The sequence below is a fragment of the Mixophyes fleayi genome, chromosome 2 (genome assembly GCF_038048845.1).
Source record: "Mixophyes fleayi isolate aMixFle1 chromosome 2, aMixFle1.hap1, whole genome shotgun sequence".
NCBI lineage: Eukaryota > Metazoa > Chordata > Amphibia > Anura > Limnodynastidae > Mixophyes > Mixophyes fleayi.
In genome coordinates, this window is record NC_134403.1 from 180661528 (window position 1) to 180684643 (window position 23116).

At 39.3% G+C, this 23116-nt stretch overlaps 1 protein-coding gene across 1 annotated transcript in view; it reads left to right on the plus strand.

Annotated features, from left to right (window-relative positions):
• TLCD3A (TLC domain containing 3A) overlaps positions 1–23116 on the plus strand; it is a 64365-nt gene that overhangs the window by 35559 nt on the left and 5690 nt on the right. Inside the window, exons 3-4 of the mRNA XM_075195042.1 lie at positions 15191–15407; positions 18372–18467. Of these exons, the coding sequence (XP_075051143.1) occupies positions 15191–15407; positions 18372–18467 (313 nt within the window). The remainder of the gene's footprint in view (positions 1–15190; positions 15408–18371; positions 18468–23116) is intronic.

Consider the following 23116-nt stretch of genomic DNA (forward strand, 5'->3'; position numbering starts at 1 on the left):
GGAGGAATCTTCCCGGGCAGGAGTTCAATGGGGGAAAGAGGTTTTGGAAAGCCCTAATCTGACCTCTCCGGAGCAGGTTAGGGTCTGGCCTTTCCAGAACTCTTGGAGCGGGAGTTCAGAAGATGTCCTGGATCAGCGCAGTACAAGCACAATTTGCTTTTGAGTCTCCTTTCACGTTCCTCTGGGGTTAAGCAGGAGCGCCCAATTTGCATGGGCTCATCCACCAGCACCGGATGGGAAAAGTGAGGTGCAAGTTTAGTCGGGGAGCATCGGGAGGCATTCTTCTCTGAAGATCTCTCACGGAAATGAAGGTCCATCCTGTTGCAAAGCGAGATCATGGCTTCAAGTGTAGTTGGTAATTCCTGCAAAGCCAAGGCATCTTTAATTTTGTCAGATAGGCCCTGCCAAAAGTTAGCCACCAATGCTTCATTGTTCCAACGCAGTTCGGATGACAGCGTTTGAAATTGGATGACATATTGGGCCACCGAGTGGGGACCTTGACGAAGGCGGAGGATGCTAGATGCCGCTGAAGTGCATCTTCCAGATTCATCAAATATTCTACGAAACGCAGCGATGTCAGCCAGGAGTGGATCATCGCGTTCGCAAAGAGGTGAAGCCCAGGCTAAAGCCTGGCCAGATAATAGCAATATTAGATAAGCCACTTTAGACCGTTGAGTGGGAAAGCTCTGTGGCTGGAGTTCAAACTGTATAGAACATTGATTCAGGAAGCCCAGGCACAATTTGGGGTCCCCATCAAACTTAGAAGGAGTTGGGATGCGCAAAGTAGAATTAGAGGGGATAAGTGCGACAGGTTCTGGAGGACTTGCGCCTGGACAACTGGAGGCGCTTGTAAAGAATCACTGCGGGCCGCGAGGATTTGAAATCCCTGTAGAAGCTGCCGTTGAATCGCATCCTGTTGCTCCACTCGTCTGAGCAAATGCTGCAACATGTCTCTCGCCAAGGGTTCCACATTGGGATCCGACATGGTAAAGAAAAGTCTGGCCGGTTACTGCTTCCACACGAAAGGCAGGTCTTTACGATGCGAATCCTAGGGTTTGTGCAGTTTAGCGCTACTCCAGCAAGGCGCGAACTCTAACGAGTAGACTGTATTCACCAGGAACCGCCGCAAAGCAGTATGGTCTTAGCTGCATCTGCTCGCAGGTCGCGGCTCCTGCTAGAGTACTGAGCGAGACCCTTTGGGGAAGTCAGGAGATAAGGGACAGTCAGTAGCGGTGAAGGGTAGATGAAATACCGGAACAGCTGATGGAACGTCAGCCCAGTAGACAAAGTAGATAGGGCTGCAGGTACTTGGATGGAGCGTCAGCTCTGTAGACAAGTGAATAGATTTGCAGGCACTTGGATGGAGCGTCAGCTCTGTAGACAAGTAGACAGGGATGCAGGTACTTGGTTGGAGCGTCAGCCCGGGACGGAGCGGACCGCCGGAGGAAGGTGAATTTGCCCGGGGTTGGGTGAGCTGCCCGATACCCCGGCGAGTGACAATTCTGTTAATAACATATTAAAGAGGGAAATTTCCTTATAATCTGTGCGATAGAAATAATATCCCCCTCTCTTAATTTGCATTAACTTGCAAGAGCAGTGCAGTAATCGCTTGCAGATGAAACGTAAGCAAGCTCCTTTGAGATTTGATACATTTTAAGCTACACGACCTTGCAATGCATGATGTAAATTTTGCACCTACATAGTGCAAGTTTTGGAGTTCATGATAATGACTTTGATACCTCTGCTTTGGACACATCTATACACTAGATTTAAGGTAGCATGTATCTCAATGTGCATGGAACTGAATATACAGACAAAGATGCAGGAGCGCAGACACATCTTTGCTCATACGGGAATAGGTCACCTTCATTATGTATTCTAATAACATATGCTAAATTAGTATAATCAGGCAAACCTTATCAAGCACTTTTTTTTTTTTTTTATATCGGACTGTTTTTATTGGGAAAAAAAATGGTGTGAAAATCTTCATATTTGTTGGTTGCTGGTGACGCTATATCCTTAATGTTCATGTACAATGCAATCTTTGAGAACAAATCTTTCAATGTTGGAGATGAGGGGGACCTCAATCGAGTGGGTATTGTTTAGGTGTAGTAATGACTTTTGTACCTAGCGATGGGGATTATAAATAGATTCAATAATTAGAATATGGATTATTAAGTACATCGCTTCACACAATTAATTTTGCTATGTAAATGATCTCTTTCCAAAATAGGATAATTTTTGGCTATTGCACAGATGTGGTTATTCTGAAATAACTTTATACTGAGTCTGTACAGTGAATACGCTAGATAAACTAGCATGTGTAGTTTGGAAAATGTAATAATTTTCCCTCTCTCATATCTTTGTGAAGTGGGGCATGGAGCCAAACAGATTCTCTATAATTAGCTTTTATAATGTAGAAATTGTATTTGAGGGCCCTTTGAAGGCACACACACAGACCTTTTATAAGGTGTTCGTTCTCTTTGAAATTCTTTAACAAGGCCCAACGATTGCAAAAGTGATGAATTTGTAGGTACCTCCAAAGTTTGTGTGTCTTTCACACAATGGGCGGACCTTAGACAAGGTCATCAGCCGACTGACTTGAACCTGTTTGAATCAGCCTTTAAAAACCTGTCAATTTAAGGCATGGTAGCCATGGTGCAATCTCTGCAGGGGGACTGCAGGTAGAATTCCTATGTTTGGGGTCTTTGACTTAATTAAATTAATGAGATTACTGGATTGGCGATCAAGGCTAGCAAATAACCAACAAATAGCACTAGTTTGCATTCTACATTTCCTAGTCTAAGCCTGGATACATTCAGGTTAGCCCTGATTGAGCTCGCCAGCCCTACCATGCAGAGAACAAAGATCAAAGGTGAGAGGGGCAGTCCTGTCTGGTGCCATTTTTTGTATCAAACGCCTCAGACAGAAACCCATTTATTTTGATTCTGGCTGCAGGTGAGTCATAAAGAGCTAAGATTTTATTGAGGCAAGTTGGCCCTATTCCCAGATATTTCAAAAGGCCTGTCATGAATCTACTGTGTCATACACCTTCTCTGCATCTGTTGACAGAAGAATCAAAGGAGAGTCCTTCTGAAGAATGTGGTGTATTATGTCAATTACTTTGGTTGTGTTGTCCAACAGCTTGACGCCCAGAAACAAACCCCACCCCACGACCAACTGACAATTTTTCCACAGCAGTTGTGTAAGTAAAAATCCCAGTGGAAAAAAATGCTTAAAATATGTTCCCATATACATCCATTAAATGTTATTTTTAGCATGTTGCACCAGCAAATCCTCTAGTGAACTGCTGACAATAGCTGTCGACAATGATTTAAACCAGGGATGAAACCGCCAATGTAAAATGAAGCTCTAAGGCCTGCTTATAATGTTCTGTTTTATAAAGTACATATATGTATAAAAACAACCTACTCAATCGGGAACTAAATAAAGGATTAGTTTTATAAAGGTAATATAAAGTTGCTAAAATTGTGTATCCTTCCTGTATTTATTGTAGATTAGCTTTAGAATTATCATTATTCAACCAATAATATAATGACCACTGAAATAACAAGTAAGGTTAGATTGACTTGCTATTTGCATATTCTAATGTATGGATTGGCTCAAAGTGACCCTTTCCACTTTGCTATAGAGGCACACACGCTGCTCACCAAATGCCTTGAATGATGAACAAAAAAGGTTGTCTGTAGCTGGCACTTTTCTGTGTCATTCTTTGAAAACACTGAGCATAATAATAACTGTCATGTAAAGAGCATTCCCATGTTTAGTTGGTAATGCTAGGTGCAGGCAAGGTATGATAGTACTTTCACAATAGCTGCAATGACACATGTTGTCTACCTATGTTTTAAGGCTCCAGTGTAATTTTGGAAATGTCAATTTTCACTTTCTCAGTGGAAATATTGACATGTGACTGAAGTAAACTTACTTTATTTTGTGCAATAGTAGCTTTAAATAATTATTTTTATTTAAAAAAAAATATTTTTTTACAGAAGCAATGATTCAGTATTATTATTATCTTTTTTTATTTATAAGGTGCCACAAAGGGTCCGCAGCACTGTACATACAGAAAGCAGTGATCCATAACACATTCTATAATACATGAAGAACATAATACAAAGACCATACATACTGATTGAATAAATATACAGATAATATGGTAATTCAGATCAAATAAATTGCGGGACAGTAAGTGAGAGTGATGGTAGTGATTAGCAAGAAGTAGGCCTAAGCTTAGGAAAACAGGGCTAGGGAAGCAGGCCAAGAGTTACACAGAGTCTGATGGAATATTAGAAGGAGAACACAAGGAAAGTGGGTCCTACTCGTGAGAACTTACATTCTAAAGGAAAGGGGGAGACACAAATAGGGTGGTATGGACTTTGGGTCTGGGGGATGAAAGTTGGGACAAGGGAGTTAGGAGAAAGGCTGATAGGCTTGAATAAAGAAATGAGTCTTAAGGGCATGCTTGAAGCCTTTGAGAGTAGAGGCTAACCTTATGGAGTTGGGATATCATTCCACAGCTGGGGAGCAGCCTGGCAAAGTTCTGGATGTGGGAGTGGGAAGAGGTGATCAGTGAAGTAGCGAGGCGACAGTTATTGGCAGATCAGAGGGGACCGCAAGGATTATAGATAGAGATGAGTTTGCAGATATAGAGGAGGGATAATTGATCACTTTGAAGGTATGGTGAGGAGTTACAATTTATTTCTGTAGGCCATGGGGAGCCAGTGTAGCAACTGATTGAAGGGGACAGCAGAGATGGAGAAGCGAGAGAGAAAAATGAGGTGGGCAGCAGCATTGAGGGTAGACTTAAGAGGGGCAAAGTGAGAGTCAGTAAGGCCAGAGAGAAGGAGGTTACACTAGTCAAGGCGAGCGATTACAAGAGAGTGAATGAGACTTTTGGTGGCTTCTATGGTGAGGATGGGCTGTATCTTGGATATAATCTAGACAGAATGTGAGGTTTGAAGGAGAGGGAGGCGTCCAGGGTGACCCCAAGGCATCGAAAGATAGGAACAGAAAGGAGGGTAGTATTAACAGAAATAGAAAGGGGAAAGGGAGGAGAGCCCTGGAAGTGGAGGAAGATGATTAGCTCAGTCTTGGCAATATTGAGTTTAAGAAAGCACTGGGACATCCAAGATGGGATGCAGGGAGACACAAGACATAAGAGAAGGGGAAAGGTCAGGGGATGAAAGATAAATTTGGCTAGCATCAGCATAGAGTTGGTCCTGGAGACCAAATTAGCGTATGAGGACATCAAGGGAAGAGGTGTAGAGGGGGAAGAGCAGGGGGCCAAGAATGGAATCTTGGAACTCCGACAGGTAAGGGAAGAGGGTGGCTGTGGGGTCAAGTGTAGAGAGTAAAAAAGAGTGGTTGGTAAAGTAAGAGGAAAAGCAGGAGAGAACAGTGTTACAGAGGCCTATAGATTTGAGAGTTTTCAAAAGGAGCGAATGTTCAACGGTATCGAAGACAGTAGAGCAGTCGAGAAGGGTAAGGAGGGAGAAGTGTCCTTTAGATTTAGTGAAGAGAAGGTCATTAAAAACCTAGGGCCTGATTCATTAAGGATCTTAAATGAAGAGGTATCTTATTTCAGTCTCCTGGACAAAACCATGTTACAATGCAAGGGGTGCAAACTAGTTTTCTGTTTTGCACATAAGTTAAATACTAGCTGTTTTTTCATGTAGCACACAAATACTACATACTAGGTTGGATACAGTAACGCATACATGCCAACTCTCCCGGAAAGTCCGGGAGACTCCCGAAATTCGGGTCAGTCTCCTGGGCAAGCTGGCATTTCTCCCGCATCCCAATCTCACAGAGAATCGCGTCATTTGACACGATTCTCGGTGAATCATGCCATTTTGGAGGGCGGGACGAGGCCAATCTCGTCATTTTGGCCCCGCCCCCCGCAACGCAAATTACGTTTTCGCGGGGGACGGGGCCAAAATGCCGCGATTGGCCTCGCCCCGCCCCCTCCCGTCACGCCCCCTCTCCCGATTTGTTTCCGGGAGTTGGTAAGTATGCAGTAACGAGGTGTGAAAAGATCAAATCAAGGGAGTGGCCACTGCAGTGTTAGGGAGAGGAGGTCCATTAAAAGAGACTGGGGTAGGAGGAGAGGGAGAGAAGTTTAGAAGCAGCAGGGTCAGAGGGATTGTTTATAGGGATATTAAAATTCCCCAAGATGAGGGAGGGAAGATCAGAACAGAAAGTGAGGGAGTCAGGCGGCGAAGTGACTAAAGAGTTGAGAAACAGGGCCAGGAGGACGGTAGATAACGGCAGCACATAATATAAAAGATGCATTGCTCACATATCCTGCACGCTATTAAAATAAACTGAAAAAAGAGCATGCAGATGGTATTGTCTGAGACAGTCTGTTGCTGTTTTATTACATGTAAATAAATAAACTATTGAGTGTTACATAGCAGCATAATGTATTCATGCATTAAACAGGTGATTTCCTATATAAAATGTTAATCTTAATCAGAAAAAGTAGTTATTAGAATCAGATTTTATTCCACAGATTTATGCAGGAACGTGTTGTTTGTTGTAGTGAGGTTTGAGTAATGTTTCCTGCTAATTTATCCTGTATTATGATGTCATCAAACTTATGCTTAGTAGTTCCACATGGTAACATGATATTTAGAAACATCATTTAAGGCTGGAGGTTATGTATGTAACCATTGTTCAGTAAAGGAAATCACAATAGTGACATCTTAAGGGTGTTCCGCTGTCAGGAGAAGAGGGAATCTAACCTCTAACTTCTGCGCAATAACTGCATAAAAGAGACTATAGGAAAATAATGGAAAAGTTGTACATTTTGCAATTTTATACACTGTACAGACAATAAAATTATAGTTATTTCAATATGCAACCAAATGACACATGACGCAAACAATAATTAAAAATGTGCAGACAGAGAAATAAAAAAAAAGATATTCCTGCTGATATCCCCAGATATCAATAGGTTAATTCCTCAAATAGTCATATACTGAAAATGAAGCCTGTTGCATTTCTGTTCTATTTCTCTTTAACTTTCACTTTCTTTATTTATCTGGTTTATTTAACATTTTAAAACTTAAAAACTGAACCTCTGCAAGACAATATAACTTGTTATAACATAAAGAAAATTATATACAGTAAGATCAACATGCTTTTACAATTGTCCTGTGATATACATACAAATACAGAATTTGTAGTATTACCAAACAGAATGTCATGTCCTGTGAAATAAATGCTGAGTTGTCTTATTGCTGCAGTCTTGGCATCATTTATTATCTCTGTCTCACAGGGATACACGTCTTCAACTGATGCCACACATTTAGAAAATGCACTAGCAATATGGCTTCTTCTAGTTCCTAAGATTAAATGTGCTTATCCAGAGATACCATATACTGCAGCTTACTGTCCCTATGCTTCAGTTTTGGGTGGAATGACCTAAATAAAACCAAGTCTCAAAAGCTTTGTTACTTTCATCGAGTCCATCAATGTCTTGTGTTCATCAGCCTATGCTTGCTCCTGCAAGCTTCCGCTGGCAGCTTGTTGTCTGTGGACAGCTCGTCGCCTATCCGAATAAACATAGGGTCGGTAGGAGGGAATTGACTGCAGCAGACATTGCAGGACTCTCCTCCTACCAACTGTGTCTTTTTCCAGACAGGCAACATATTGCCCACCTGCAATACGTTGCCAGCATAAGCATGCAGAAGTGAGCATAGCACCGGTGGATATGCGCAGAACATTGGAGGTCCAGACGAATAGCTTAAAGGCCAGATCCCAGGTAAACAATTAGCTGGCTCTTGGATGAGTTTGAATGCAGAGGAGTACAGGTGGAGATCCCAAAGGCTGTAGCCCAGGAAGACAGCAGTAGCAATTGAGTATCGGATGCAGGTCCAGAATCATGGGTTATGAGAATAGTCTATTGGTGCCAAGGAGTTGAAAACCAGAAGGATAATAACAAAAGCCTAGATATCAAAGTCAGAAAGAGAATTCAGAGCAGGCTAAAGTCAATATTGGCAGGTAGTTCAATAATCTGGCCATGCGTCTGTATCAGTGCCCATTGTAAATACTGCTGGTAGTCAATACAATTTTTTTGGGACTAGTTATGTATAGGATATTTCACCCAAAACAGTACTTTCAGTTTGAAGTGAAAATATTGTTTTAACAGACGTTATACATTAAACAGGATTAAGTAATCATCCAGGAATGTACAATTTCTTTTCTTGCCATGAAGAATAACTTAATGGTTTGTTTTTATTAATCCATTAGCTCAAGTGTCACCCTACCAACGCCTTAGACTGTCATTTAAATGAATACTGGCAGGTTATCAATTATGCATATGGCAACTTGCATGCCCGTATATTAAAAACCTGGAGGCATGCAACTTGTAACTTCCAAATCTTCATAAAGTAATCTTGTGTTAAACAATATAAAAAAAACTAAAAGTCAATAGGACAGTTCTCACTTGTTCAGTCAAATGCATTATGCAGTAATCCCTATAGTTTCCCCCCCCCCCCCCCCCCCCCCCCCATAGATATTAATTCACAAGCTGCTTTTATTATTGGTGAGATTTTATTGCGTTGTCCTTGCAATAAAAATGAATCATAGATGAAACTGTCAACAATCGCTAAACGAAACAAGATCAAATAAATACAACCGTTGTTCAATTATATTTCAAGTCCTACATGACAAATTACATTGCAAAACAAATCATAGTTTTGATTATATTAAAACATTTCCTTCTAATACTGCTCCTGTTAAGCATGGTCACTTCACCTAGGGATAACAATTCTCCTATACCAGCAGTGGACCTTCACTTACCTTGCCTTACTGAATAGTGCAGTAGAGTGCTGAAGGCAACTTGATGCAGCATTGTCATTAAAGACAGTATCTTACTAAATGGTCCCAGTATCTGTCCAGTGAAGTGCCACCTTCAGTGATAACACCTGTGTAGAGACTTCCTTTCGGTTGGAATTCTCCTATAACACCATTGATGCATTCAGTTTGTGTAGTGATGGAAAGACTTTCTGGCAAAATTACCTTTGTTGGTGATGTCACAATAATAGTATTCCTGCTCCATGTTCAGTGTCATTGTCCCATTGATACACAATGCATTTCAGTTTCAGATCTAGCCTTGGTGTTCCAACAGAATTCCTAAAACAAGCTCAAGTTTTTTAATTTGATGTGTACAATTTAAATATAAAGTGTCATCATTAGAAGTCATGACATAATGTGTTGCTAAATTTACAGAGATCACTGTAATAAAATATTGACCGCAATATACAGTATTTAGGTGTGAGAGTGTGTGTGTGTGTGTGTGTGTGTGTGTGTGTGTGTGTGTGTGTGTGTGTGTGTGTGCATATGTGTATATGTGTGTGTATATATATATATATATCTCATCATCATCAGTTACATGCGATTCTAGATTATGTAAAACAATTTTGTGATATTTTTCCCCATAGAGGGGTTGCTTAGCAGCATGAACAACTTTTTCGGTAATGGTGAGTGACTGATTTTTACAGATAGCAGGTTGTATTCTCCCTGGTATATAGTACTCTGCAGATTTATTAGGAATAACCTTTTTTGATTAGTGCTATTTGAGCTGTTGACGGTTCTCTCCCACTGTATAGGGTATATAAGGGTGTTTGGTTCACTGTGGTGTTAGTCTTGATAAAGGGCTGTGTGGAGCCAGAAACGTAGACTTATTTTCTAATGGAATAAATACTTTAACAATCTGGAAAAGTCCCGTGAGTGCCTCCTAATTATACTATACTAGTTTATATTTATATATAATATATATATATAAATATTCTCATCATCATCAGTTATTTATATAGCACCACTACTTCAGCGGAGCTGTACAGAGAACTCATTCACATTAGTCCCCCTTCCCCATTGGAGCTTACATGTCTAGATTCCTGAACATACACACACACAGAGACTAGGGTCAATTTTGATAGCAGCCAATTAACCTACCAGTATGTTTTTGGAGTGTGGGAGGAAACCCACGCAAACAGGGGGTGAACATTCAAACTCCACACAGATAAAGCCATGTTCGGGAATCAAACTCATGACCCCAGTGCTGTGAGACAGAAGTGCTAACCACTAGGATATAGATAGATATATATATAAGATATATATATATATATATATATATATATATATATATATATATATATATATATATATATATATATATATATATATATATATCTATTATAATTATATATACACACACACACACACACACACAGTACTGTGCAAAAGTTTTAGGCAGGTGTGGAAAAAATGCTGCAAAGTAAGAATACTTTCACAGATAGAGGTGTTAATGGGGATTCAGGTGCACCCATCTACTGTTCTGAGAAATCTGTGCAGAAGTGGTCTTCATGGAAGAATTGCGGCCAACAAGCCAACCTTCGACATGTAAACAAGGCCCAGCACCTCAACTATGCACGAAAACATAGAAATTGTGGTGCAGAAAAATGTCAGCAGGTGCTCTGGACTGATTAGTCAAAATATTAAATATTTGGCTGTAACAGAAGACATTTTGACGCCAAAGGGCTGGAGAGCGGTACATTATTAAGTGTCTGCAGGCAACAGTGAAGCATGGTGGAGGTTCCTTGCAAGTTTGGGGCTGCATTTCAGCAAATGGAGTTGGGGATTTGGTCAGGATTAATGGTGTCCTTAATGCTGAGAAATACAGGAAGGTATTTATCCATCATGCAATACCATCAGGGAGTTGTCGGATTGGCTCCAAATGTATTCTGCAGCAGGACAAGGACCCTCAAACATAAAGCCAATGTCATTAAGAACTATTTTCATCAAAAAGAAGAACAATGAGTCCTGGAAGTGATGATATGGCCCCCCTCAAAGCCCTGATCTCCACATCAAGTCAATCTGGGATTACATGAAGAGAGAGAGTAATTTGAGCAAGCCTGCATCCACAGAAAATCTGTGGTAAGTTCTCCAAGATGTTTGTAACAACCTCCCTGACGAGTTCCTTCAAAAACTGTGTGCAAGTATACCTAGAAGAATTAATGCATTGATGCTGTTTTGAAGGCAAGGGTAGTCACACCGAATATTGATTTGATTTACATTTCTCATCTGTTCATTCACTTTGCATTTTGTTAATTGCTAAAAAGAAGCTATTAACACCTCTACTTTTGAAAGCATTCTTACTGTGCAGCATTTTTTCCACACCTGCCTAAAACTTTAGCACAGTATTGTGTGTGTGTGTGTGTGTGTATATATTCTTTTCTTCTTAACAGTTTTTTTCTTTATATTACATGAAGCTCACTAATTCTCTCCTCTACAATTTCCAAACATTCCAACTGTGTCCTTAAAGTGTGGGGTGGATTGCTTATTTACATCATTCTGCTTGCTAAGACTAACATGTCTCAAACCGTATAGGTTCCAGCATGCATGTTTAGGTTCATGCTTGGTCATATTGTGTGCTGTCACAGAGAAATTTTAATGAAATGTTGTAAATATGTCAATTTCAGTTTATACAGTAGTGTTATGCAGGGGCAGCATCCGACACGGGATGTCACTTATGAAGAGCAAAAAAACCTGCGGCATAAAACAAATACAGCTTTCAACACTCTGAAAACCTTGCTTTGCGTAAACGCAACATGTTGGGGAGCATAGATTTGGAGAGAAATGACCATATTTACAGAAAAACAGATGTTTGTACAGGCAGAGGGGAGGAGTTGGATGGAGTGAAAGTATTCCGACAGAAGTACATGAGACACACCAGTGCACCTCATTTTGTGTAGCAGTGCAGAAAGAGATTTCACTTTGCAGAGCAAGATTATTGAAATAAAATGAAGGGGTGTAGAGGATTTCCAAAAGCACTCTCTGCACGGCCTTTCCCCCACCGCAAGAAGACAGGAACCAGCATCTTCTATTTCTTCTGCCGTCTGGCTGGTTGCTTGGCAGCAGCAGCAGCAGATTCCCATTATATCTCTTTAGGACTTTCCCTCTTGTTGTTTTCCTCTATGTCACCTGTACTAGTTCTAGTTCAGTCTTTACCTGTGTGCAGTGTATACTTGTTCTGAATAGGCCTACTATTGTGACCAGCACCATGTATTGGACTTTGCTACTGTTACTGATCTGTGTCATTGCTGACCTCGGCCTGATTACAGATACTGCCATTGATGCTATTGACTTGTCCTTGCTATTCCTCAGCCCTTCTGACTTGGGCCTGTTTACATTTGTCACCAACTGCCTCCTTCTGTGTCCTGACCTTCCCTCTCTACAATAATGCTATTTAATAAGCACATACTACTACGAGTTAGGACCAGAGGGCAACAGAGTACTCTGCAACATACACCTTTAGAAAGGGGGCTGCTATAGGCGACGACCTCATGAAGAAGTTCTTGGGCTTTTAATATGTCATCCAGATTCTTCTAATGTCCTAACACATTCTTTAAAGCGGTGCTGGAGACAATGGGGTAGATTTATTAAAAAACAAAAAGTGGAGGTGTTGCAGAGAGAAACCAATCAGATTCTAGCTATAGTTCATCTGATTGGTTAGATAGAATCTGATTGGTTGCTATGGGTAAGACATCCACATTTCCTCCGTAGAAGGTTTTATAAATCTACCACACTGTGTCAAACTGACTATTTTAACCACATCTGGTGGTCCTGCCCAAAATATTATCTTATTGTAATGACATTTTAGCACTAAACTCTAATGTCACAGGGATAATCTGACCCTTCCAAACTTACTACTGTATGTATCCATACATCATATGGACAAACACATGGCCAAGCCTGTAATGCACATATATTATGCAGCTAAACTCCACATTGCATGTAATTGGAAGAAATAGACCCCCTGCTGGCATCAGGAAGTGATCATCACATCTGGTTTTTATCAAACATTGAATACATAACTAGTTTGCAAAATAACACCATAAAGAAGTTCCACAAATGTTGGCATCCCTGGTATAGTTGCCACTCCATACATATACCAGGTGCCTCATAATAATAGAATAGTTTTGGTATTTTTTATTTATTATGAATTCTTTCACCCCTACCCCTGACTCATCTCCATAATCCCCTCTCCCCTTCCCAGACAATCATTTTCCACTAACTCCTCTGCCCACTTTCCACCTCCCAACTCTAACTTCACTTATTACCTTTCTTCACTACCCCAACTCAACATACTTGTATACATACCCCCTTTACAAGATAATATGAGAATAGTAACAAATAATGACAAACATAAAAAATAACCTGATTACGTTATCATGTTATAACCTGATGTACAACTGTTTATTGTTATTGTATAAACCAGTGGTTGATATGGATATGATATGATATATGGTGGAATGTCATAGCGCCACTTCTCCTACTACCTTCATTGTAAAACTATCAAATTCCATTCACCTACTTTTTCTATACCACCAGTTCTAAATTTTCACTTCGATGACTGGTATACACTGTAGCCAAATGTATGAATAAGGTCTCCTTTCACTAAAACCTTAAATAAAGAGATTTAAGTCAAAAATTGTGAATTTGTGCACTGAATGTGTGTAAATAAACATATGCAAAAAATGTTTATGTTGAGTCAGATGAATCTCAAAATGCAAACAACTCAAAACCAGTATTTGAGCAGAGCGTATCTCAGGCGTTCAAGTGTGTTTACTTGCACCTAATAATAGCATAGAGATGCAACTTGACAATGTTAGCAGTAAAGTTACATTACCTTGTTTGTACATTACACAATAATGTAATGCAGTGTCATTTACACAAGAGAGAATAGTGCCTGGACAGTTATTTAAATGTTGCATTTTCCATATGAAATGTAATTAAATGAAAACACCTGCAGTCCAAATGAAAATAACAAATAAGTAATGCAAATAGACGCCTGTAACGCTAATGAATTAAATACTATCAGTTGGAAAGGTCGCACTTACATGAACACAGCCTTACTGAACTCAGCTTACGCTTTCTAGCCCTTGTTCTGCCTCTCCAGCATAGTTGCCAACATTTTTAGTAAAAGAAAAAGAAATGATCTAATGGGGCACTCTAATGGACAAAAAAAAAATTCTTTTTATTTAAGGTATTAATAGTCTGTTAAATACTTCTTTCTTCATTTTAAATTAAAACATTCCATTAGCGAAATATAAAATTTGAATATGAATACCACCCTGAATAGAAATAACTGATAAAAAGACAAAAAATAATTTGTCTAACCACGACACTGCTCCAATTATGTCCTAACTTAATTATCTTGTGTGTAAAAATACACATTTATAAGTCTTCTGTTAACACCACATCCCTATGAAAGAAAGTTATGTTGAATTTGTAAACTTTATTCATGCATCATATCAAATGACAACAATATAGAGGAATTGGCTTAGGATAGTTGAAAGGCACTGCAGTATTCAAAACACATGGAGGGACTAATAAGATCCCTCTTATTTCCACTATGTCCTGCACATTGCCCTTATTGGCAACTTGTGTTCCAGGAGGTCTGGGAGGCAGGTGTGTGTGTGGGGGCGGGGCTAGAAGAATTCCGTCATTAGCCCCGCAACCAAAGCCGTCATCACTTTTTTGGCCACTCCATTTAATTTGTAGAGCCGGCCGGGAATCGGGAGAATTGCCTGCTTTACAGGCATAAGGGAACGCAAGTATATGCAAAAAATGTACATATGAATTTTTGGTGCTCATGCTCCTTACTGAAATGCAAATTTAAATGATGTCCTTGGTGTGGTAGATTGCTCTAACAAGCAGATAAATCAAATGTAGGCAAATCTGACACCATTTTATTTGGGAGTTGAAACTGCAGGTACAGAGTGGCGGTTTCAGCCATGCTCCTGTATCGTACTAGCATTTACTTTATCTTTTGTTTTTGCTTCACCAGATGCTTACCTATACACACACAATATGCTATTGTTTTATAGCAATCAATTGACACTAAAAAGGCACATTTACATTAAGATACAGCAATTATGTCATTTTTCTGGAAAGGGTGTAGTGGTTTGTTAGCTTTCACATAATCATTTAACCTAAAGTTTGGCTCTGACCTTATAAATTCCAGAAAGTCAGTCTCTCTTTTTTTCTTTTTTTTTTTTAAATCCTATTTCTCCCTCTCCCCTTCAGTTTCACACTCCCTAGTGTTTCTATAATGTGGTTATTGAATGCGGAGATAGTAATACTGTATATTTCTCCACAGACATTGGTTGGCTACATCATACGTTTGGTTCTTAATGCCATACATGGTGTACGACACCTATGCTATGTATATTCGTCACTGGTACAAGTGTCAAGAAAATGGGATCTTAAATGGGAAAAATCACTTTTCTGCTGCAATGAACTGCTTTCTACGAAAAGATTTTCTTATGCTAGTTCATCACACAGTCATCCTGACCATCCTTGTGCCGATCTCACTGGTAAGAGAATCTTATAACGGGCTTAGTGTGGAATAAACATTAAAATGTTTTCTTATATGGTTATACTAAATGACCTATATTTTTCTGTTAGCCATAACATACATTTTATTATTTTGTTTGCCTGTTTATATTATATATTTAAATACTGTAAATGACTTATCAATCAGAACAAATCAACACTGTTATGTTTTGTTTGTTTTTTTGCTGTGAGTATATATAACAGAACACTGGCCAGTTTGATGGAGTCATCTTTGTATTTGGCAGCCGAGTTTCAGGACTTGCTGTGTGCCTTAATTTATGCAAGTGCACCCAGAGATTTGCTGGGGTGCATAGGGTTGCAGAGCAGGATTGGAGATGTTTGGCAGAGTGAAGTACGGACTAGCACACAGATGTACCTTGTATTTTATGAAAAAACAGAAACAGATTTTATTTGTGGAGTGAGATTATTGTAATGAGGTAAAAGGGTTAGGAGGATGCGTTAGGACGGGAAATTTTGGAGTCCATATTGTGACTGAAATTTTTATTGTCTCTCCGTGGACATTGATATGGACATACATAAAAATGATTACTAACCAGAGTGTTTTTAGTCTGACCATTGGAGTGAGGGTGGTAGGACAAAGAGGACTTTATTTGAACTCTACTTGTAGATTGCTCTACACAACTTGACTACAAACTGAACAGTCAAAGGTAGTTTCATGTGGAAGACCATGTGATCGAAAGATTTAATGAAGACATCTGCAAGGAGAGAAATAGAAGAAATGCCCTTCCATAAAGTATAAGGTTTGTTATGGATAGGGATAGGTAACAAAGGATACAGAAGGGAGACCTTATTTTGTGCATACACCGAACAGGCAAAAATTTTGTTTTGGGAACATCCTTCTGAAGAACTGTCCACCAGTAACTCTGATTCAAGGTTTTCTTTAAGCCATATTGTCCAGCAAACTTGGGATTGTGGGCTCACAAGAGTTATTTAAGTCATAGTTTCTCTGCTGGGGGGACGTGGCTTGGACTGGCTTTGAGTTGGGTGTGTGTCTATTTTGCTCCCGATAATATCCGCACATTACCCTGCTTCTACAAACCCATTCTCTAGAATATTGTTTTTTCTCCTTCCCGGTCTGGGTGCTCTGACCCCTCACTGAGTGGCATTGGACCATTGGACGGTGTTGTGTCCTCCTACAGGTTCTGCCTTTTGGTGTGGGGGAAGCTGCTGCCCAGGCCAGCTGTGTCGAACACCAGGCTTCGGTCCATGCTACCTGTACTGGTGCTGCGGAGCATGGTACTCCGTCTGACTTGTGAGCGGTACTTCCTACCTGTCGGAACACCGGTGGCTGAGACTCGGAAAGTAGCCCTCTTTCTCTCCCAGTACTCCGGTCAGCTATCCACTGGACGCATAGCACCGCAGATAGGAGGCATTCCCTTCCCCACTTACCTTGGTGAGGCACCATCTACTGCCCTGGTCGGCTCCAAGTTACTCCCTGCAGTGGATGCTGCATTTTAAATATTTGAGAATCTGGATTACTTTATTACATTAAATGTTGACTCCATAACAGGCTATTACAGGCTCAAGTCCCAATCCTGGGGGACAGGGACTGAACAATGTTTTCAATGTGGCAAGGTGCATTATCTTGCTGAAAGAGGGAATACCGCTGCCATGAAGGGCTATACTTGGTCCGCAACAATGTTTAGGTAGGAGGTACGTGTCAAAGTAACATCCAAATGAATGCCGGGTTTCCCAGCAGAACATTGTCCAGATGATCAACTGCCTCCACTAGCTTGCCTTCTTCCAATAGTGCATCCTGGTGCCATCTCTTCCCAAGGTAAAAAATGCACATGTACCAGGCCGTCCACATAATGTAAAACAAAACATAATTCATTGCAGTAGCTTCCTATATTTTGCACCATCCATACGTCCTTCAATTTTAAAAATATGCTGAGGAAAAGCATCCCCACAACATGCTGCCACCTCCATACTTGGTTTTTGGGATGGTGTTTGCTGAGGAACGGGCACTGTTGACTTGCGCCACACATTGCGTTTTGAATTGGGACCAAAAAGCTCCATATTTGTCTCCTCTCACAACAAAACCTTCTCTCGCATTTTAGCTGGGATGTTTTCTGGCAAACTCCAGACATGTTTTGATGTTGTTTTTCTTCAATAATGGCTTATTTCTAGCTACTCTCCAATACAGGCCAGTTGTATGCATTTATATTGTTGACTGGTGCACCTTCACTCCAGCCTCAGCCACTGAACTTTGTAGCTCCATAAAAGATCTAGTTGGCCTCTCTGGGTTCCGTCACAAGTCTCCTTCCTGCCCTGATACTGAGTCTTTAAGGGAAGCCTTGTCTAGGCAGTGCCTGGGAGGTATGATGCAGCTTCCATTTCCTCACAATTGCTCCCAACAGTGCTCACTGGGATATCCAGGCACTTGGATATTATTTTGTTGCCCTTTCCTATCTTGTGCATGTCAATGATGAGTTGAAAAATGAACTTTAAGAGCCTACTGGTTTGCAATAAAAATACAGTTTGGAATAATCTGTGCAAACTGCAATACAGACAAATCCGTAGATTTTTTTTTTAGGGGTGTGTGTGTGTGTAATATATTTTTGCCGAATAATGAAACTTTCATATTTATATATGTGAATTGAACATTTTTGCTGTATATAGTTTTTCTCCTTAAGATTTGTGTTCCGTTGATATGTAACTTTTATAGTTATGAATAATGTTAAATATTTTTTACTATGTGATATTGGCAGTATTAGGCCCAAGAAAATCTGTCAAATCCTGCACTTCTGTACTTAACCACAGGTTTGCCTCCACAATACAAATATATTTCAAAGACCTCAAGTTACACTATATACGAGTCTGGTACCTGTATCAACATGATGTGTCATACCATAAATTTGTCGCTGCCGCTTCTTCTAGAATGAATATGCTGGTCTTAGTGATGGATTGTTTTTATTTTGCAGTTTGTTAGAGGAGATATTGGAGATTTCTTTGTCGGCTGTCTCTTTGTGGCCGAAATGAGTACGCCATTTGTATCACTTGGCAAAGTTTTAATACAGGTATGTGTCAGTGTTCAATTATTTAAATGCAGTCAACCATATGTTTAATATCCTTATATTGATTTACTAGTAACATAGGAATGTTTAAACCAATGTATACCTAGAAACATAGTTCTAAAACATGCTTAACAGTTTCCCACCCACACCCATGTTATGTGGCTCTATTCATTGATGCCCAAAGAACTTGCATATATATCCTGAGTCTTCTGTCGCACTATTCACCCAGCACAGGAACCGAGCTGTAAGTGACAGCTCCTTACTCATGCGCATCTGCCGGAAACAATTAGAAGTCATTCGATACCTCTGCGTTCAATGTTCTATATAGATCATTATTTAAGTGCAGCTTTCTTCAGTGATGTCATCACCTGGAGATTCCTGCGTGAGGGAGAGCCCTTGGGTCTAGTAAGCTCTAGATACCTTTCCACACAGTGCCCTTAGCTTTAAATTATATCTCTGACAGCTAGATTAATGTTAGTGCATGTTTTAACACGTGTTCTAGCAATAAAAATATATAAGTTTTGGTTTCAGGTGAGAGAGAATTGAAAACAAACAAAATAAAAAAAACACCAAGACAAACCTATTTGTCTACAAAGTATTATGGCCTATATATAACCATGTGAAAAAGAAAGTACATTCCCTCTTTCAAATCTGTTTTTTACACATCAGGACATAATTAACAATCATCTAGCCCTCACCAAGTGCTAAAATTTGATAAATCTTATTTCATGTGACAAATACCCATGCCCCTAACAGATTTACTTTTCATTATTCAGCTAAAATAAGTCGACATGAAGAAACCATGTACAAAAATAATGTACATACTTACATATATCAATAAAGAGGGTAATTGGAGCCATGGGCTGCTAACACAATGTCCCTCTTTATATGATCATCATGAAGTGCTACCACCTCTTTATAAAGCAGAACCACTGGCAGTTTTTTGTGGAGCATTCAGATTTGTCTTAGCACCATGCGAATAAAAAGTAGACATCTGCAATGATCTCAGAGAAGCAATTGTTGCTGCTCAACAGTGTGGACAGGGTTATAAGACCATTTCCAAACAATCTGAAGTAAATCATACTCATTAGAAAGTTTATGACAAAATGGAGAACAATGAAGAGTCAAACATCTCAGGAGTGGACGTCCCAGCAATTTCACCTAAAATATATAAGACGTAAGATGCTCCTAGACATCACAAAGAACCCAAATACTATATCTGTGGATCTACAGGCCACTGTCAACACAGTTAAAGTTAATGACTCTATCATCAGAAAAAGACAAGATGGCTTGGAAGGAAAGCCAGGAGACAGCCCCTATTCTTGAAGAAAACAACATTAGCGTATATGGCTGATAGTTTGCGAAGTTGAATCTGAGTAAAACACTAATCTTTTAGAACTTTGTCCTTTGAACAGACAAAACCAAAGTGGAGTTGATGATTTAGGTTTTCTTTACATAACTTGGATGTCTGCATTAAAAGAAACGTCTGAGGAGAAGAACGTTCCAGCAAAGGGAAAGACGGGAGCTAAAGGCAAACAGAATGAAGAGGCTAACAAAGGGAAAACGAAGGACTATCTGCCATCTGAAAATGGAGACACAAGTGATGAGGTCCCGGCATATTATGGAGTTGACAAAAAAACAAAGCCTGAATAACGTAAAACTATTTTGTAAATGCTGGTTTTTTTTTTTAGCAGTTTAGTTCTGGAAAACAGATGTTTAAAATATGGTCCATCATGAACTATTTATACCAGAGTATTCTAGAGGAAATCCATCTGTCTGCCAACTGAAGCTTGACTAAAATTGGATCATCCAACAGGACAATGGTCCTAAGAACAACCAGCAAATCTACAACCGAATGCCTGAAAAAGAAATGAATGAAGATGTTGGAATGGGCAAGTCAAATTCCAGAGCTCAACCCCATTGGGATGCAGTGGCTGGACCTATGCATAATTATTCCCTCAAACATCAGTGAACAGAAGCAGTGTTGTAAGGAGGAGTCGGCAAAAATTTCTGAAATTTGATGTAAAACAAGTCATACAGAAAATGTAAATACTGATCGTTCTACAAGCTACTGAATCATATGATGTATTTACTTTACCACACATGGTTTCTTCATGTTTGCTTTTTTTTTTTTAATAAATACTGACGAAAACATTTTTTAGATTAAATGAGAAATGAAAGGGGGTTCTGCAGTTTACTTTAGCTTGCATTGTTTTCTGCAACTTTTACTAAATACATCTTCAGGCATCTCTGTGTATTTGCCATGAATATGAATCAACAGAGAACCTTAGTGTTTCAATGGGGCACTCTTAGGATAAAATGATTTATAAAACATATTATAGTTTATTAGTATGCATTAAAATAACAACAAAAATAATTGATAGAGCAGTGAAATATTAAAATGTGTATATGACTAAATAAACCTATATGATTGTTAGACTACTGTTAAGACTAGCAATCTCTGCTAGTACGCGCCGTTTTGTCTCTCCGTATATGGATCTGGGGTTTGGTTAATCCTGTGATCTTTCAAAATGCATAGATCACATAGATTAAATAATGGGGCTAGAGTTGCAGTCTAGCAATAACTCTGTCTTATTAGACTCCCCTTTCTCCGTAATAAGAGAGCCCAGAATGAAAGGACTTATTGCTAATCAGATATCCCTATCCAGGTTAATGATTATGTATAATCTTGGATACATTGTCCAACTGAATTGGAAGGTTACTGTTCTATATAAATTACTTAGGAGTAACCATTAGAAATGTAAGTATGATATGCCATACGCTTCTATATACTCTTGACATTGAGACATGTTGGTTTCATACTAAATATTGGTGACAGCTAAACCTGGAATTGTTATTTACTACTACAAGTGTGCCACGTTTTCAATTAGGGCACATCCTGCCTTTATCTCGGCTTGCTAGATCGTAGCCCTCTTATTGGTATGATTGCATAAATAGACTGCCTATTCCTGATCTGTAGAGTAAATAGCGTCCTTTCTATTACTGATACACCCCGCTCCCCAATAATCTCAGATCTCTGATAAATGCTTTTTATAGTATTAAGAGAGACGAACAGCGCGTGAATCGCCGACGCGCGTTTCACTACGCTGAGCTTTTTCAAGGCTGACCCGAACTGTTCCGGCGTGTCTCCTTTATAGTGGGGGAACCTCCCCTTTGATGACGTATCATTGATCTCCGTAATATATGGCATTAAATGTCAATGTGCTGTTGTGGTAATGCGAAAAATACAATTATGTAACAGATTCTTTATACATGATTGTAGTCACTTTTGATCTGAACTATTGGAGATCCTTATTGAGTGTTTATAGGGGTAAGTGTTGGTAGGGTTAAAGAGTCTGTAATTGTATGATGACCCCATGCACTGACATATCGTTTGTGCTGGTAACCGGTAATGCTAAATAAAAACAAAAATATTTAACACCTCGTGACTCTTTGTATTGAGTCTTCAATGTCTATTGTAAATAAATTATTAAAGTATATATCTGTGTTGGTGATGAATGGTGACAGTTGCAATGTCGTTAGTGCTAATCATTATTATAGATAAAAACTCTTACTAATTCTTATCCTAATTGAATATATAGATTTTTTTTATTTATTTTTTTATTTTATTTTTTTATTATTTTTTATATATATTGTGTACAGATTGTCAATCATTATTTACCCTAAGCTAAGTGATACCCTATAAAACCTATAAAACAATTCTAGTTAGTGTGATTTGTGTAAAAATAACTTGTCCTATTGTGAGGAAAACTGACAGTATAGTGACTCTATTGTTGTGATTATATCCTATATTGTTCAGTTTTTAGAAATAGAACTTTAAATTAATTTTGTAACTACTAATTAGTAAATACACACGTTATTCAAGACATCTCCTATTCGTGAAAAATACTATAGAAATACCGAAAAATTGTTACGATCATTCAGGCCCTTTGGGGTCACGCTGTCCATAAGAAAGATTTTTTTGGTCTCCCTTTTGAGAAGTTCCAGATTAATATTACCTCCTCTCAAGCCCATATGGATCTGTTCCATTGCATACGCTTGTAATCCCTGTGGTTTTCCTCCATGGCATTTAAGAAAATGCCTAGCTACCGTGGTAATCTGTTTCATGTTATGTGTATCTCTCTCATCCCTTCTGATATTTCCTACGTGTTCTAATACCCTTCTTTTGAAGGGCCTGCTAGTCATGCCTATGTATTTCAGGTTGCATGGGCAAGCTAAGCAGTAAATCACATTCAATGAGTCACAATTAAGGAATTCATTTATTTTCCATATTTTTTGGTATCGATCCTGGTATTCTTAAATGTTTAGCATATATTGGCATGCCAAGCATCTTCCACATTTATGGAACCCTAAGGGTCTATTGGAGAACCTCTTGATAGGGGATAGGTTACTATGGACCAAGGTATCCTTGAGATTTTTTGAGCGACGCCATGTGATTGATATTCTATTCCCTAAGCTTTTATTCAGGTCTTCATCTGATTTGAGTACATCCCAATGTTTCTGGAAAATTTCAGTGATCTGTTTCCACTCCGAGCAGAAAGAGCCAATGAGGCGGACTTTATTGTCCTGTGTTCTAGTTTTAGGGGGTGGATATATAAGGCTATCTCTGTCTCTCTCCAAAACCGACCTCT